The 15,670-nt window shown below is 41.0% G+C and overlaps 1 protein-coding gene across 4 annotated transcripts in view; it reads right to left on the minus strand.

The window, feature by feature from the left end:
• The window catches only part of DYNC2H1 (dynein cytoplasmic 2 heavy chain 1), a 460,552-nt gene extending 446,718 nt beyond the window's left edge, over positions 1–13,834 (minus strand). For 2 of the 4 annotated variants that reach the window (XM_055422858.2, XM_055422857.2), the window contains exons 1-3: positions 13,387–13,832; positions 7,796–7,966; positions 7,240–7,375 (exon numbers count right to left, since the gene is read on the minus strand). In XM_055422858.2, coding sequence (XP_055278833.2) covers positions 7,240–7,375; positions 7,796–7,966; positions 13,387–13,581 — 502 coding nt within the window. In that variant the 5' untranslated portion in view covers positions 13,582–13,832. Of the gene's footprint in view, positions 1–7,239; positions 7,376–7,795; positions 7,967–13,386 lie in introns of all 4 variants that reach the window. The other 2 variants (XM_055422859.2, XM_055422860.2) reach the window with 2 other exon arrangements.
• Positions 13,835–15,670: the final 1,836 nt, after the last annotated feature.

The raw sequence follows: 15,670 nt of genomic DNA on the forward strand, positions 1-15,670 counted from the left end.
ACACATAAAACAAATATTAATAGACATAAAGGGAAAACCTGACAATAATAAATTCATAGTAGGGAACTTTAACCTCCCACTTACATCAATGGACATATTATTCAGACAGAAAATGAATAAGGAAATGGCCTTAAACAATACATTACACCAAATAAACTTATAGATATATATATATAGGACATTACACCCACAAGCAGCAAAATATACGTTTATTTCAAATATATATGGTACATTCTCTAGGACAAATCCCATGCTAGGCCACAGAAACAAGACTCAGCAAATTTTAAAACCTGAAATCAGATCAAGCATCTTTTCTGACTGCAATGCTCCAAGACAAGTAATCAACTAGCAGGAAAACAACTGCAAAAAAAAAAAATCACAAATAGAGGCTAAACAACATGCTACAAACAAACAATGGATCAGAGAAGAAAATTTTTTAAAATACCTGAAGAAAAATGAAAATAAAAACACAACAATCTAAAATCTACATGATGCAGCAAAAGCGGTTCTAAGAGGGAAGTTTATACCGATACAGCCTATTCCACAAAACAAGGAAAATCTCAAACAACCTAACTTTACACCTAAAGTAACTAGAAAAAAAGAATAAATAAAACCAAAAGTTAGCAGAGGGAAAGAAGTCATAAAGATCAGAGCAGAAATAAATGAAACAGGAACTAAAAGGTAATAGAAAGATCAATGAAACTAAGAGCTGGTTCTTCAAAAAAATAAACATCATTGATAAACCCTGCCACACTCATCAAAAAAAAAAGGACAGAGGGCCAAAATCAATAAAATCAGAAATGAAAAAGGAACTGACACTGCAAAAACTCAGAGTCAGATATTTTACTAAGAACAATTACACACCAATAAAATGGACAGCCTAGAAGAAAAAGACAAATTCCCGAGACTGAATCAGGAAGAAATAGAAAAATATGAGAACAACTACCAGTAACAAAACTGAATCAGTAAAAAAACAACTCCCAAGTACTTCAGTCCAGGACTAGATGGCTTCACACATCACATGGTTTGGTGCTGCTGCTGCTGCTGAGTCGCTTCAGTCGTGTCCGACTCTGTGCGACCCCACAGACGGCAGCCCACCAGGCTTCCCTGTCCCTGGGATTCTCCAGGCAAGAACACCAGCGTGGGTTGCCATTTCCTTCTCCCATGCATGAAAGTGAAAAGTGAAAGTGTGAAGTCTACCAAATATGCAGAGAAAAGTTAACACCTATCATTCTCAAATTATTCCAAAAAACTACAGAGGAAGGCATCCTTCCATACTCATTTTCCAGGGCCAGCATCTCCCTAAAATCAAAACCAGACAAAGAATCACAAAAAAGGAAAATGAAAGGTCAGTATCACAATAAATATAAGTGGAAAAATCCTCAACAAAATATGAGCATACCAAACGCAACAATACATTAAAAGGACCATATACCAGTCAAGTGGGATTTATCCTAGAGATGTGGATGATTCAATATCCAAAAATCAATGATTCATTAACAAACCGAAGAATAAAAATCACAAGATCACCTCAATAATTACAGAAAAACTTTTGACAAAAGCAAGCATCCATTTATGATTAAAAACTCTCAAAAACAAAGTGGGGTATAGAGGGAACATAATCAAGGACATATGTGATAAGCCCACAGCTAACATCATTCTCAAGGGTGAAAAGCTGAAAGCATCTCCTCTAATATCAGAAACAAGACAAGGATGGCCACTCTCACCCACTTTTATTCAACATAGTATTGGAAGTCCTAGCCACAGCAATCAGACAAGAAAAAGAAACAAAAGAAGCTCAACTGTCACTGTTTGCAGGTGATACTACACACAGGAAATCTTCACAATGCCACACACACACACACACAAAAAGTATATCTCATCAATGAATCTGGTAAAACTGCAAGATACTGGCAACACCATGGACGGTAGCCTGCCAGGCTCCTGCATGGAATTCTCCAGGGAAGAATACTGGAGTGGGTAGCCATTCCCTTCTCCAAGGGATCTTCCTGATCCAGAGATCGAACCCAGGTCTCCTACATTGCAGGCAGATTCTTTACAGTCTGAGCCACTAGGGAAACCCGGTAAGGCGGGGAAGGGGAGTTCAGTTCAGTTCAGTCACTCAGTCGTATCCGACTCTTTGCGACCCCATGAATCACAGCACGCCAGGCCTCCCTGTCCATCACCAACTCCCGGAGTTCACTCAAACTCATGTCCATCGAGTCAGTGATGCCATCCAGCCATCTCATTCTCTGTCGTCCCCGTCTCCTCCTGCGCCCAATCCCTCCCAGTATCAGAGACTTTTCCAATGAGTCAAATCGTCACTTGACGTGGCCGAACTACTGGAGTTTCAGCTTTAGCATCAGTCCTTCCAATGAACACCTAGGACTGATCTCCTTCAGAATGGACTGGTTGGATCTCCTTGCAGTCCAAGGGACTCTCAAGAGTCTTCTCCAACACCACAGTTCAAAAGCATCAATTCTTCTGGGCTCAGCTTTCTTCACAATCCAACCCTCACATCCATACATGACCACTGAAAAAACCATAGCCTTGACTGGACAGACCTTTATTGACAAAGTAATGTCTCTGCATTTTAATATGCTATCTAGGTTGGTCATAACTTTCCTTCCAAGGAGTAAGCGTCTTTTAATTTCATGGCTGCAATCAGCATCTGCAGTGATTTTGGAGCCCAAAAAAATAAAGTCTGACACTGTTTCCACTGTTTGCCCATCTATTTCCCATAAAGTAATAGGACCAGATGCCATGATCTTTGTTTTCTGAATGTTGAGCTTTAAGCCAACTTTTTCACTCTCCTCTTTCACTTTCATCAAGAGGCTTTTGAGTTCCTCTTCACTTTCTGCCATAAGGGTGGTGTCATCTGCATATCTGAGGTTATTGATATTTCTCCCAGCAATCTTGATTCCAGCTTGTGCTTCTTCCAGCCCAGCGTTCCTCATGGTGTACTCTGCATATAAGTTAAATAAGCAGGGTGACAATATACAACCTTGACGTACTCCTTTTCCTATTTGGAACCAATCTGTTGTTCCATGACCAGTTCTGACTGTTGCTTCCTGACCTGCATACAGGTTTCTCAAGAGGCAGGTCAGGTGGTCTGGGATTCCCATCTCTTTCAGAATTTTCCACAGTTTATCATGATCCACACAGTCAAAGGCTTTGGCATGGTCAATAAAGCAGAAATAGATGTTTCTCTGGAACTCTCTTGCTTTTTCCATGATCCAGCAGATGTCGGCAATTTGATGTTGGAAGGGGGGTTAATATTCATAATATACCAAAAATTCATATAACTCTATATCAAAAAATAACATTGTTTTGTTATTAAATTTTTTTTAATACGCAGAGGATCTGAATAATCATTTTTCCAAAGAAAAGAAACAGATGGCCAACAGGCACATGAAAAATGGAAGGGAAAGTAGAGCAGCCATTATGGAAAACAGCATGGAGACTGCTCAAAAAATTAAAATTAGAACTATCATATGATCCAGCAATTACACTTCTGGGCATTTATATGAAAAAAACAAAAACACTAATTAAAAAAGATATATGTTCTCCTATGTTCACTGCAGCATTATTTACAATAGCCAAAATATAGAAGCAACCTACATGCCCATAAACAGATGACTAGAAAAAGAAGATGTAGTACATATATACAATAGAATATTACTTAGTCATAAAAGAGAGCAAAATCTTGCCATTTGTGATAACATGTATATGCCCAAAAGGCATTATGCTAAGTAACGTTACTTGATGAAAGTGAAAGAGGAGAGTGAAAAGTTTGGCTTGAAACTCAACATCCTGAAAACGAAGATCATAGCATCTGGTCCCATCACTTCATGGGAAATAGATGGGGAAACAGTGGAAACAGTGTCAGACTTTGATTTTTTGGGCTCCAAAATCACTGCAGATGCTGATTGCAGCCATGAAATTAAAGGACACTTACTCCTTGGAAGGAAAGTTATGACCAACCTGGATGGCATATTGAAAAGCAGAGACATTACTTTGCCAACCAAGGTCCATCTAGTCAAGGCTATGGATTTTCCAGTGATCATGTACGGATGTGAGAGTTGGACTGTGAAGAAAGCTGATCGCCGAAGAATTGATGCTTTTGAACTATGGTGCTGGAGAAGACTCTTGAGAGTCCCTTGGACTGCGAGGAGATCCAACTAGTCCATTCTAAAGGAGATCAATCCTGGGTGTTCATTGGAAGGCCTGATGCTGAAGCTGAAACTCCAATACTTTGGCCACCTCATGCAACGAGTTGACTCAATGGAAAAGAGTCTGATGCTAGGAGGGATTGGGGGTGGGAGGAGACAGGGACGACAGAAAATGAGATGGCTGGATGGCATCACGAACTCAATGGACATGAGTTTGAGTGAACTCCGGGAGTCGGTGATGGACAGGGAGGCCTGGCGTGCTGTGATTCATGGGGTCGCAAAGAGTCGGACACGACTGAGCGACTGAACTGAACTAAGTAAGTCAGGCAGTTAAAGACAAATACTGAATAATCTCACTTATATGTGGAACCTAAGAAACAAAACAAATGAACAATAAAACAAAAGCAGAGTTATAAAGAGTTGGCACCACCAGCTCATGGCCACAGTTAGACACAAGCTATAGGGCCACCATGTGCTTACCAGTGCCCACCCGCCATGCCTGGCTTCAACTACAAGTTCCTGGAGAAACCCAAGCTTTGTAACCATCAGTTACAAAATAAATGAGTCACTGGTATCAAATGTACCCTGTAGGGAATATAGTTAAGGAATATGCAATATCTTTCCATGGTAACATATTATAACTAGATTCATCATAGTGATCATCATAGTGAATTGAATGAAGGTGGTTAAAAGGTACAACTTTCAAAAGATAAATTGGTAGGGATGCAACGTTGTTGTTGTTCAGTCAGTCATGTCTGACTGTTTGCAAACCCACAGCCTACAGTCCTCAGGCTCCTCTGTCCATGAGGTTCTACTGACTAGAATACAGAAGTGGGTTGCTACTTCATTCTCCAAGATACGTTCCCAGACCAGGGATAGAACCCATGTCTCCTGCACTGGCAGGCAGATTCCTTAGCAATGAGCCACCAAGGAAGCTACAACATGATAAATATTAAATAGCACTGATATGTTATACATGAAAGAGATAAGATAGCAAGAAATCCTAAAAAGTTCTCATCACAAGAAAAAGATTTTTTCCTATTCCTTTAATTTTGTATCCGTATGAAGTGATGGATAGTCACTAAACTTATGTGATAATCATTGTTTGATGTATTTAAGTCAAATCGTTATACTATACCTTAAACTTATACACTGTTGTATGTTAATCATATCTCAATAAAACTGGAAGAAAAAAATAAGCAAATTAAAACAGTTTTCTTTCAAATTTGCATTTAGGTTTCCAAATGAAATGGACAATCTCTAGTTGCTTAATCACATCTTGGAAATAAATTCACTAATCTTTCTGGTTGTATGAGATTCAGAAAGGATTTATTTTACTATTCAAGCAAAGTGTAAAACTACATCTAATATTTTAAACCAATGATTTCTATATGTCATGAATTTCATCTTAGTTGTTGTTAGGAAATAATTTATCTGTGGCCACAAAATTATAATCAGCTTCAGAAAAAAATACATTTTAAAATAACAGTCACTGGCTTATTATCTTTGCAAATATCTTTGAAAAGGTTGGCTTGAAGCTCAACATTCAAAAAACAAAGATCATGGCATCTGGTCCCATCACTTCACGGGAAATAGATGGAAAAACAGTGGAAACAGTGTCAGACTTTATTTTTTGGGGCTCCAAAATCACTGCAGATGCTGATTGCAGCCATGAAATTAAAAGACGCTTGCTCCTTGGAAGGAAAGTTATGACCAACCTTGATAGTATATTAAAAACTAGAGACATTACTTTGCCAACCAAGGTCCGTCTAGACAAGGCAATGGTTTTTCCCATGGTCATGTATGGATGTGAGAGTTGGACTGTGAAGAAAGCTGATCGCCAAAGAATCAATGCTTTTGAACTGTGGTGTTGGAGAAGACTCTTGAGAGTCCCTTATACTGCAAGGAGATCCAACCAGTCCATTCTAAAGGAGATCAATCCTGGGTGTTCATTGGAGGGACTGATGCTAAAGCTGAAACTGCAATACTTTGGCCACCTCATGCGACGAGTTGACTCACTGGAAAAGACTCTGATGCTGGGAAAGGTTGGGGGCGGGAGAAGGGGACGACCAAGAATGAGATGGCTGGATGGCATCACCGACTCTGTGGACATGAGTTTGAGTGAACTCCTGGAGTTGGTGGTGGACAGGGAGGCCTGGCGTGCTGTGATTCATGGGGTCGCGGAGAGTCGGACACGACTGAGCGACTGGACTGAACTGAACTGAACTATCTTTGATACTAATTAATACAATTAGTATCAATCCTCATTACCCACAGATTCTGGATTTATGAAGTCACCTACTCATTAACATTTATATGCATCCGAAGTCACTACTGTCAGAGCATTCATAGTCACTTGCAGACACACAAAGCTGTGAGAAATTTTAGTTGCCCAACACATATGTTCCCTGCTAGGACTGAACAAAGCAACACTGCTTGTCTTTTCTCTATCTCCTACTGTAAATAAATGTCTTTTTCATAGTCTATGTAGCGTCACAGTTTCACATTTTGTGCTTTTTTTTGGTGATTTTGCTATTTAGACTGACCTCAAGCACAGTTAACAAGCGCTGTCTCCTGTTCCTAGCACTAGAACACTGTGATGTGCCTTAAAGAGAACATACTTCTGTTAGATAAGCTTCATACAGGCATGAGTTACAGTGCTGTTGCCCATGAGCTCAATGATAATTCATCAACAATATATATTAAATAATGTGTCTAGAGAAAACACACCTAAAATAAGTTGTATGTTGAGCAGCTGGTGAAAAATGTTATGACCAGAGGCTCGCAGGATCCTAGGAACAATGCTTCAGTATTTCCTAATTCAGTGTTCACAGTGACTTAATAAAACACAACAAGAATAAACTATATTATTTCCATAAACTGCACATTAAAAAAAGATTACATTTCCCCCTTCTCCAAATCCATACATAAACCTATACATTTAAAATCAGCTCAAGCTCAGAGACAATCCAAATGTGCAAAGAAATATTTGAAAAAGTATATCAATTTACTGTGTACTAATAAGGCAACGGTTTTGACTTTCTTTGATAAAATTATGGCTAAATACCTCGTGTGTCATCTTCCTTAAATTTCAGTTTCGATAAGTTAGTATCTGATCTTCGTAGAACTATACCCAAACCAGCTTCTAGTTCACTCAAAAGGTTCTGAAGTTTGGGATCAAAGTTTCTGCTCCATTCCTGATCCTAAATAAAATCAGACAAGAGCACATGATGATCAATACCTTGCCAAACAGGCTTCCTAAAACCTTGTCAAAAACTAAGTCCAAATATACCTGTTTCACTCAAAGTCTGGCACTACCTCCATCTCTTAAGAGAGGGATAAAAGTCCTTTCAACAGTTAAAACTTTATAAAGGCCATTTACTATCACAATTTAAGAATGCATGTAGATTGCATTTTACATCTTTTTTCAATTTCTCTATTTGTCAACAAAGCTTACATTATATTTTTTTAATGAAAAAGAAAAAATATTTTAATTTATAAACTAAAATACCAATATTACCAATAAATAAAATAATAAATATTTATATTTGTGTGTATGAAAGCGTTTATCCAAAGACTTAGGCTAAAATCAACAATCATACAAGCTACTTTAATTTACTCACCTTTAATAACATTGGTGCAAATACTTGCCGGACAGCTTGGTAAAGGGAATTAATAGGTGATTCTAACATAGATGAAACAAGAATATTATTATGTAGATTTTGATCAGTAATTACTTCGGGTCGCAGCTTGAAAAACACCAGCACTTTATCTTTTGTGTCAGCAAACTCAATCTAAAGTGATAAACAAATGATTTTTAATGTTATTTTCATAAAGTTAATATTTGAAAATATTACCCTAAAATGTTGTATCTATAATTTTATCCGTTGGTAAAAGTATACTTTAGAAATAATTACAGTACATTACAACCAATCTGTCTTTGCTCCATAAGAAAACCTGGGTTTGAAAATTGTATCCCCACTTATAGGTGATTGTATCATAAAGCTACTTTGATAAGTGATTATAAACAAAAGCACTGCATATATATTGTTGACATACACTGCTAACTACTCCACTCCAGCCAGATTCATTAATACTACAAATCAAAGCTGTGTGCCCCAGGTACATACTGGTAAGTAGTATAATTTTCCACCCTACTCCAGAAACTCTCTAACAAGGATGTGTATTACCCTCTTGTCGTGTCCAACTCTTTGGGACCCTATAAACTGTAACCCGCCAGGCTCCTCTATCCATGCAATTCTCCAGGCAAGAATACTGGAGTGGGTTGCCATGCCCTCCTCCAGGGCATCTTCCTGACCCAGGGATCAAATCTGCATCTCTCACGTCTCCTGCACTGGCAGGTGGGTTCTTTACCACTACTGTCACCTGGGAAGCCCAATTACCCTCTTACCCAGAACTAAGTTCTATATAAATAGACAACCTAAAAACAAACAAACAAAAAAAAAACCACAGGTTGTCTATCTCCTAAAATCATCTTTACCTGAACCAATGTTTTTTGTGTAAAGTATTTGAGCATCAAACTCTATTACTAAATTGTCATAAACCTAGATTACTTAAAATTAGAACTGTCTGAGCTAAACTGGAATTCACTAACCCAACCAAGCTTAAAATAGGCCAGCTCACAGCAACTAGTTCATTAGCTGTAAAGCATACTGCCCAAAAGAGGTTTTTGCAGTATACACATATTCACAAAATTGTTCTCGTTTCTTTTTCCAGGAAGAGAAGTCTATGCCATTAAAAAAAAAACATTCAAACAAGTTCACTGCTGTGTGTGAAGAAACATGCTAAAGATGAGTGAGCTTTTGTGCTAGTTTTATCCTAATCATTGTATCTCTTCTGGGGTCCCACAGAGTCAGACATGACTGAAGCAACTCAGCAGCAGCAGCAGCCACTAGGAAGGAACTGTCATTTATTTGGTGTTACTGCTTTTCTCAAATTCTCATTTTCACACATTAGAGTTCCTCGCTGCTGCTGCTGCTAGGTCGCTTCAGTCGTGTCCGACTCTGTGCAACCCCATGGACTGCAGCCTACCAGGCTCCTCCGTCCATGGGATTTCTCCAGGCAAGAGTACTGGAGTGGGGTGCCATTGCCTTCTCTGAGAGTTCCTTTCTAGTATGATCATTTTATTCCCATTACACGCAAGTGAGAACTGCAGATTGCAGATAAGTAATTTGAAAAATTTTTAGTAATTAAATAGACCATACACTTGAACTTTTCTACTCCCACCTATGTGAAGAAAGAATATTCAGAAAATACATATTTTAATATCATACTTTGAAAACAGTAACTATGTCACTGGCCAAGGTGCTGTGGGGTATCAGGACAATGAGCTTTGCCTTAACCAAAGTCAGAGTTAAAGCAAAGGATAAGGTGGCTACAGCTGCTCATCCTTCCCTGAGTAAAGAATGAGTACGTCTAACCTAATCTTCCAGTTTCCCTATCATCAGCAACTGCTATTTACTCTTCAGTTCAGTTCAGTCACTCAGTCGTGTCCGACTCCCCATGAATCACAGCACGCCAGGCCTCCCTGTCCATCACCAACTCCCGGAGTTCACTCAAACTCATGTCCATCGAGTCGGTGATGCCATCCAGCCATCTCACTCTTTGTCATCCCCTTCTCCTCCCGCCCCCAATCTCTCCCAGCATCAGAGTATTTTCCAGTGAGTCAACGCTTCACATGAGGTGGCCGAAGTATTGGAGTTTCAGCTTTAGCATCAGTCCTTCCAATGAACACCCAGGATTGATCTCCTTTAGAATGGACTGGTTGGATCTCCTCGCAGTCCAAGGGACTCTCAAGAGTCTTCTCCAACACCACAGTTCAAAAGCATCAATGCTTCAGTGATCAGCTTTCTTCACAGTCCAACTCTCACATCCACACATGACCACTGGGAGAACCATAACTGACTATAACCTGATAATTACTAAGGAATACACTGGGCTTTCTAGGTGGTGCTAGTGTTAAAGAACCTGACTGTGAATGCAGGAGACGTAAGAGATGTGATCGATCCCTGGGTCAGGAAGCTCCCCTGGAGAAGGAAATGGCAACCCACTCCAGTATTCTTGCCTGGAGAATCCCATGGACAGAGGCGCCTAGAGGCTACCGCCCACAGTGTCGATGGACATGACTGAAGCACTGAGCATGCATGGAAGGTGTCATTTGTTCTTTTTTGAGGTTGCAAAATGTCTCTGTCACCTCCTGGGACCCATCAAGGATCAGCATACTACAACGTTCTGCCTGTTTTGTACAGTTCACAAGCTCAAAATTATTTTTACCTTTTTTAAAAAATCAAAAGAATAATATTTCATGATATGAAATTCAAGCATCAGAGTCCATAAATGAAGCTGAATGCAGTCACACTCATTCACATATTGTCTGGGTTGCTTTCTCACAGCAATGGCCAAGTTGTGACAGAGACCTTACAATCTGCCCAAGCCCAAAATATTTGTTATCTGGCCCGTTATAGGAAAAAAAAAGTGCCAACTTCATCCTACAGCATAAACCAGATCACATCTCTCTTGCTTAAGACTACCAACAACCTGGTATTTCAACCTAAATGGTGTACAAGGTCCAAAATGCTCAGTCCATATTTTAAACCTCTACTCTTTTGTTATTCATTAAACTTCGGCAATGACTGCGTAATTTTTTTTTTCCCAGCCCCCTGAAACCAAGATGAGATCCAGCTCAAGGCCTTGGAACTTACCATTTCTTCTGCTTAGAAAACTCCTTCCCTAAATCTGTGTGCTGTGCTTAGTGGCTCAGTCGTGCCCGACTCTTTGCAATCCCATGGACTATAGCCCTCCAGGCTGCTCTGTCCATGGGGATTCTCTGGCAAGGATACTAGAGTGGGTTGCCATGCCGTCCTCCAGGGGATCTTCCCAACCCAGGGATTGAACCCAGGTCTCCAGCATTGGGGGTGGATTCTTTATCTTCTGAGCCACCAGGGAAGCCCCTCCCTAAATCTGCCTACAACTAATTCACCATTCAAATCTCATTCCAAAGGGCTCCAATCCAAACAGGCATTCCCTCCTTCCCTATTTGAATGCAGTTCCTCATCCCGCCCCAATCACTACTTTAACATTACTCTATTTTTGCTGGCAGCACTTATCAATACCCAAAATTATGTTACACTACCTATCTGTGTGGATGAAGTGAAATGAAGTGTAAGTCCCTCAGTCATGTCCGACTCTTTGAAACCCCATAGACTTGTCCATGGAATTCTCCAGGCCAGAATACTGGAGTGGGTAGCCCTTCCCTTCTCCAGGGGATGTTCCCAATCCAGGGATCGAACCCAGGTTTCTCACACTGCAGGCGGATTCTTTACCAGCTGAGCCATAAGGGAAGCCCCATCTGTGTGGATGTGTTTAACTTATTTTTGTCCATTCAAATGTTATTCCTTGAAGATAAACTGACATAGTCATGGCTTGATCCCTAGCACCAAGACAATGCCAGACCATAGTGGGTGAATTAATATTTGTTAATTTGTTAAATCATGCTGACTCTCAGACATCTAAAGTACAACTTAAGATATAGAAAAACATTTTCAAATATGACTAAGTATCTGTACTGTGATGTATGACTGTATATAAAATACACTGTTGAGCTCTACTGGCTTAAGTATTAAAGTAAAAAAGTTATAGATTCAATTTTCATTACCCAACCCAAGATATATTTTTTAAAAATTCAAACCCCTCATCTTATTTTCCCATTACACTCTATCTAAACTTTCAGATCCTAAAGGAAATCAGCCCTGAATATTCACTGGAAGGACTGATGCTGAAGCTGAAACTCCAATACTTTGGCCACCTGATGTGAAAAACTGACTCATTGGAAAAGATTCTGATGCCGGGAAAGATTGAAGGCAGGAGGAGAAGGGGACAACAGAGGATGAGTTGGTTAGATGGCATCACCGACTGCATGGACATGAGTTTGAGCCGGTTCCAGGAGTTGGTGATAGACAAGCAAGCCTGGCATGCTGCAGTCCATGGGGTCGCAAACTGTCGGACACGACTGAGTGACTGAACTGAAACTTTCAGAGGCATTTACATATCATTTGTTGAGTATATGTCATTCTAGGTCATCCAGAGTGAGGCTCCAGAAGGCAGAAGCAGGGGGTCCTATTGCAAATTATATAATACTAACTTATTGGAGCAGGCCTCTGGTGGCTCAGACAAGAAAGAATCTGCCTGCAACGCACGGGTTTGATCCCTGGGTTGGGAAGATCCCCTGGAGAAGGAAATGGCAGCCCATTCCAGTATTCTTGCCTGGAGAATTCCATGCACAGAGAAGCCTGGCGGACTACAGTTGTCAACTATGATTATCCATGCTTTTTACATCTTTGTAAACTTAGTAGACCAAGGAAAGTGCCTTATATATACTGAGTTCGAAATACAGTGATTGAATAGAACTGAGTCAAATCCAAGACTAAAGATTCATAACAGGGTGAATAATCCAATCATCCTACAAAAATGCATTCAATGTTTGCTGTGTATCAAATACTCTGCTAGACCTAGGGATATGGATGAACACCAGAGGAAGAGGTTTAAAAATATGACTATGATTTGTTAACTTTCATCCATTTACTGAGCCCCTTTAACATGTGAGGCAATTTTTTCTGTATATTACTCTGAGTGCGAGTGTGTGTTTATCTCCTGCTTGCAGGTGCGCCCATATCTTAAACAATCCTGCCAGTAGAAGCAGCAATTAAATAAATTTAAATGTCAATACATCACATGCTGTACAAAAAAGAATTTAAACTACCTTATCATTTCGTAAAATATTTTAATTCCTAATTATTCTTTCCCTCGAGTAAATTTAAACTCAGAATATATTTTTAAAAAAAGATACACTAGAATTTGCCCCCAAAGAACCTCAAAAGGGAGAAAGAAAAAAAAGTTTAAATAAATAAGATAAATTTCGTGTTTTTAGTTATAACGTAAATGTAGTATTAAAAAAAAAAAAAACTAGAAAGACTGCAATTGTTCTCTGCCGGTGAGCGGACTGGGAGCTTCCTTCGGCCAGGCGTGACGCAAGCTTGGAAACCCAGTGAAGCGAGAGGCCCGCGCAGCTCGTCCGGAAGGGACAGCCTCGGGCCCTGGAGGAGGACCCAAGCCAGGAGCCTCCTCGGGACCCGGCATCCTTCCGGCTGAGCCCGAGACGGAAAGGCAGGCCGGGGCGGGGTGAAGGCAGGCATACCACGTTGGAGAAGGCGATGCCGGCGTCGGATCGCTGCACTCTGAGGAGCATCTGGTTCCCGTCGTCCAAAAAGTTGTTGATTTCGGGGCCGTTGCCCAGAAGCGCGTGGTCCCAGGATTCCGACACCAGGCCGAAGTAGTTCCGAGTAGTGGCGAAAATGAAGAGCTTCCGCACGTCCCCGGGCACGCCGGCCATGACTCCGGAGAGGAGGACCAGGGAGGGCGGGCTGCAAAAGCGAACCACGGAGAAAACGGGCGGGAGGAACCAGAAGAAAGGCGCGGACGGCCCCAGCCGCGAGCTCGCCCGCGGCCTGCGGGGCTTCGCGGTTGCCAGGGGCAGTCGCTATGGCGACGGCGCACACGCCCGCGCGCAGCGCCGTTACCGCCTCGGGCACGCGCACGCCAAGCTCTCGGGCCGATCGACCACCTCGGCGCTCCCTAGCTGCTCGCCGCTGTCATCGATTACAGGGGATTCGGGTCAGGTGGCGAAGTCCGCCCTTAGTGCTTTCTGCTGACTTGTTCAGTTCTGTTAAGTCGCTCAGTAGTGTCCGACTCTGCGACCCCATGAATCACAGCACGCCAGGCCTCCCTGTCCATCACCAACTCCCGGAGTTCACTCAAACTCATGTCCATCGAGTCGGTGATGCCATCCAGCCATCTCATTCTCTGTCGTCCCCTTCTCCTCCCGCCCCCAATCCTTCCCAGCTTCAGAGTCTTTTCCAGTGAGTCAACTCTTCACATGAGGTGGCCAAAGTATTGGAATTTCAGCTTTAGCATCAGTCCTTCCAATGAACACCCAGGATTGATCTTTCGAATGGACTGGTTGGATCTCCTTGCAGTCCGAGGGACTCTCAAGAGTCTTCTCCAGCACCACAGTTCAAAAGCATCAATTCTTCGGTGATCAGCTTTCTTCACAGTCCAACTCTCACATCCATACATGACCACGGGAAAAACCATAGCCTTGACTAGACGGACCTTTGTTGACAAAGTAATGTCTCTGTTTTTTAATATACTATCAAGGTTGGTCATAACTTTCCTTCCAAGGAGATGACTTCTTACGACGCATTAATAGGAGACATGCAGCTAGTCTTCAAGTGCAACAGGATAGCGTGGATTTAGGAAGACTAAAGGAGTTCTAGGGCTCCCTATTCCCCTGCATTCATTAGCAAACCATTCTGTCAGCGTCAAGTTTCACAAATGTAAACTGGGGAAATACTGTCTAGGTTGTAGTGAGAATTTTAAGAGATTATTATTTAAACATCGCATTTAAAAAGAATCATTTTTTTAAAAGGTCTGGTAAAGAATAGGAGTTCAATACAACATTAATTTACTTCTGCTCATTTCTGTGCTAATTTCCCACCATTAATTTTGTCATCCTATTATTAATTTCAGAAAAATTTAACTAGTTTTTTCATCACAATCATCATCAGAACACAGAACCATATTTGTAAAATAACCAAAACAGTCTATGATATTTGTTAATTTGTTTTATAACAAGCACAACCAAATACTGAAGAAATATAGAAATGAAGTTAGGCTTCATTTTCTACTCCATGGCATCACTACAAACTACTAAACTGCCATTTATCTCAATATTCATCAAGGACTCTGAATTCAATAATTATCTTCTAAAGATGTTTACCACATGCTCCTGTATGCCAAGTAATGATCTAGGCCCTGGAGGCTACAGTCTCTGCCCTAAGGGTTTTTGGTGTATTCAGTCATCTCAGCCCTGATTTGAGCCATTACCTAGGGAAAAGGACACTAATTTTTTATTCGTACCGAATAATCACAACTGTATTCTTTTAGAAAGAAGGTCATTTTATCTACTGAGCATCTTGATTGAGTTCTGGGAATGGAAACTAAAGAAAGCTGAAGTTCTTTAAATTATAAAAGGAAATGAGCTCAGATTCTTACAAAACAGTTTGAAAGGAGAGGAGTCAGTGAGGTAGAATGCTGCCGCTGATGCTAAGGCGCTTCAGTCATGTCCGACTCTGTGGGACCCCATAGACAACAGCCCACCAGGCTCCCCCGTCCCTGGGATTCTCCAGGCAAGAACACTGGAGTAGGTTGGCATTTCCTTCTCCAGTGAATGAAAGTGAAAAGTGAAAGTGAAGTCGCTCAGTCATGTCCGACTCTTAGGGACTCCATATGGGAACCCAGGGTGACTGGGTAGCCAAAAAGGCCTTTGAAACAAAAATGGCTAATATGGATACAGAGATTCTTGCTCTGCGATGGGCATAATGACCCATCCCAGGATCTTAAGGAAAGCTTCCATAACTCAC

The sequence above is a fragment of the Moschus berezovskii genome, chromosome 14 (genome assembly GCF_049115385.1).
Source record: "Moschus berezovskii isolate FMDL1 chromosome 14, NW_MosBer_1.0, whole genome shotgun sequence".
Taxonomy (NCBI): domain Eukaryota; kingdom Metazoa; phylum Chordata; class Mammalia; order Artiodactyla; family Moschidae; genus Moschus; species Moschus berezovskii.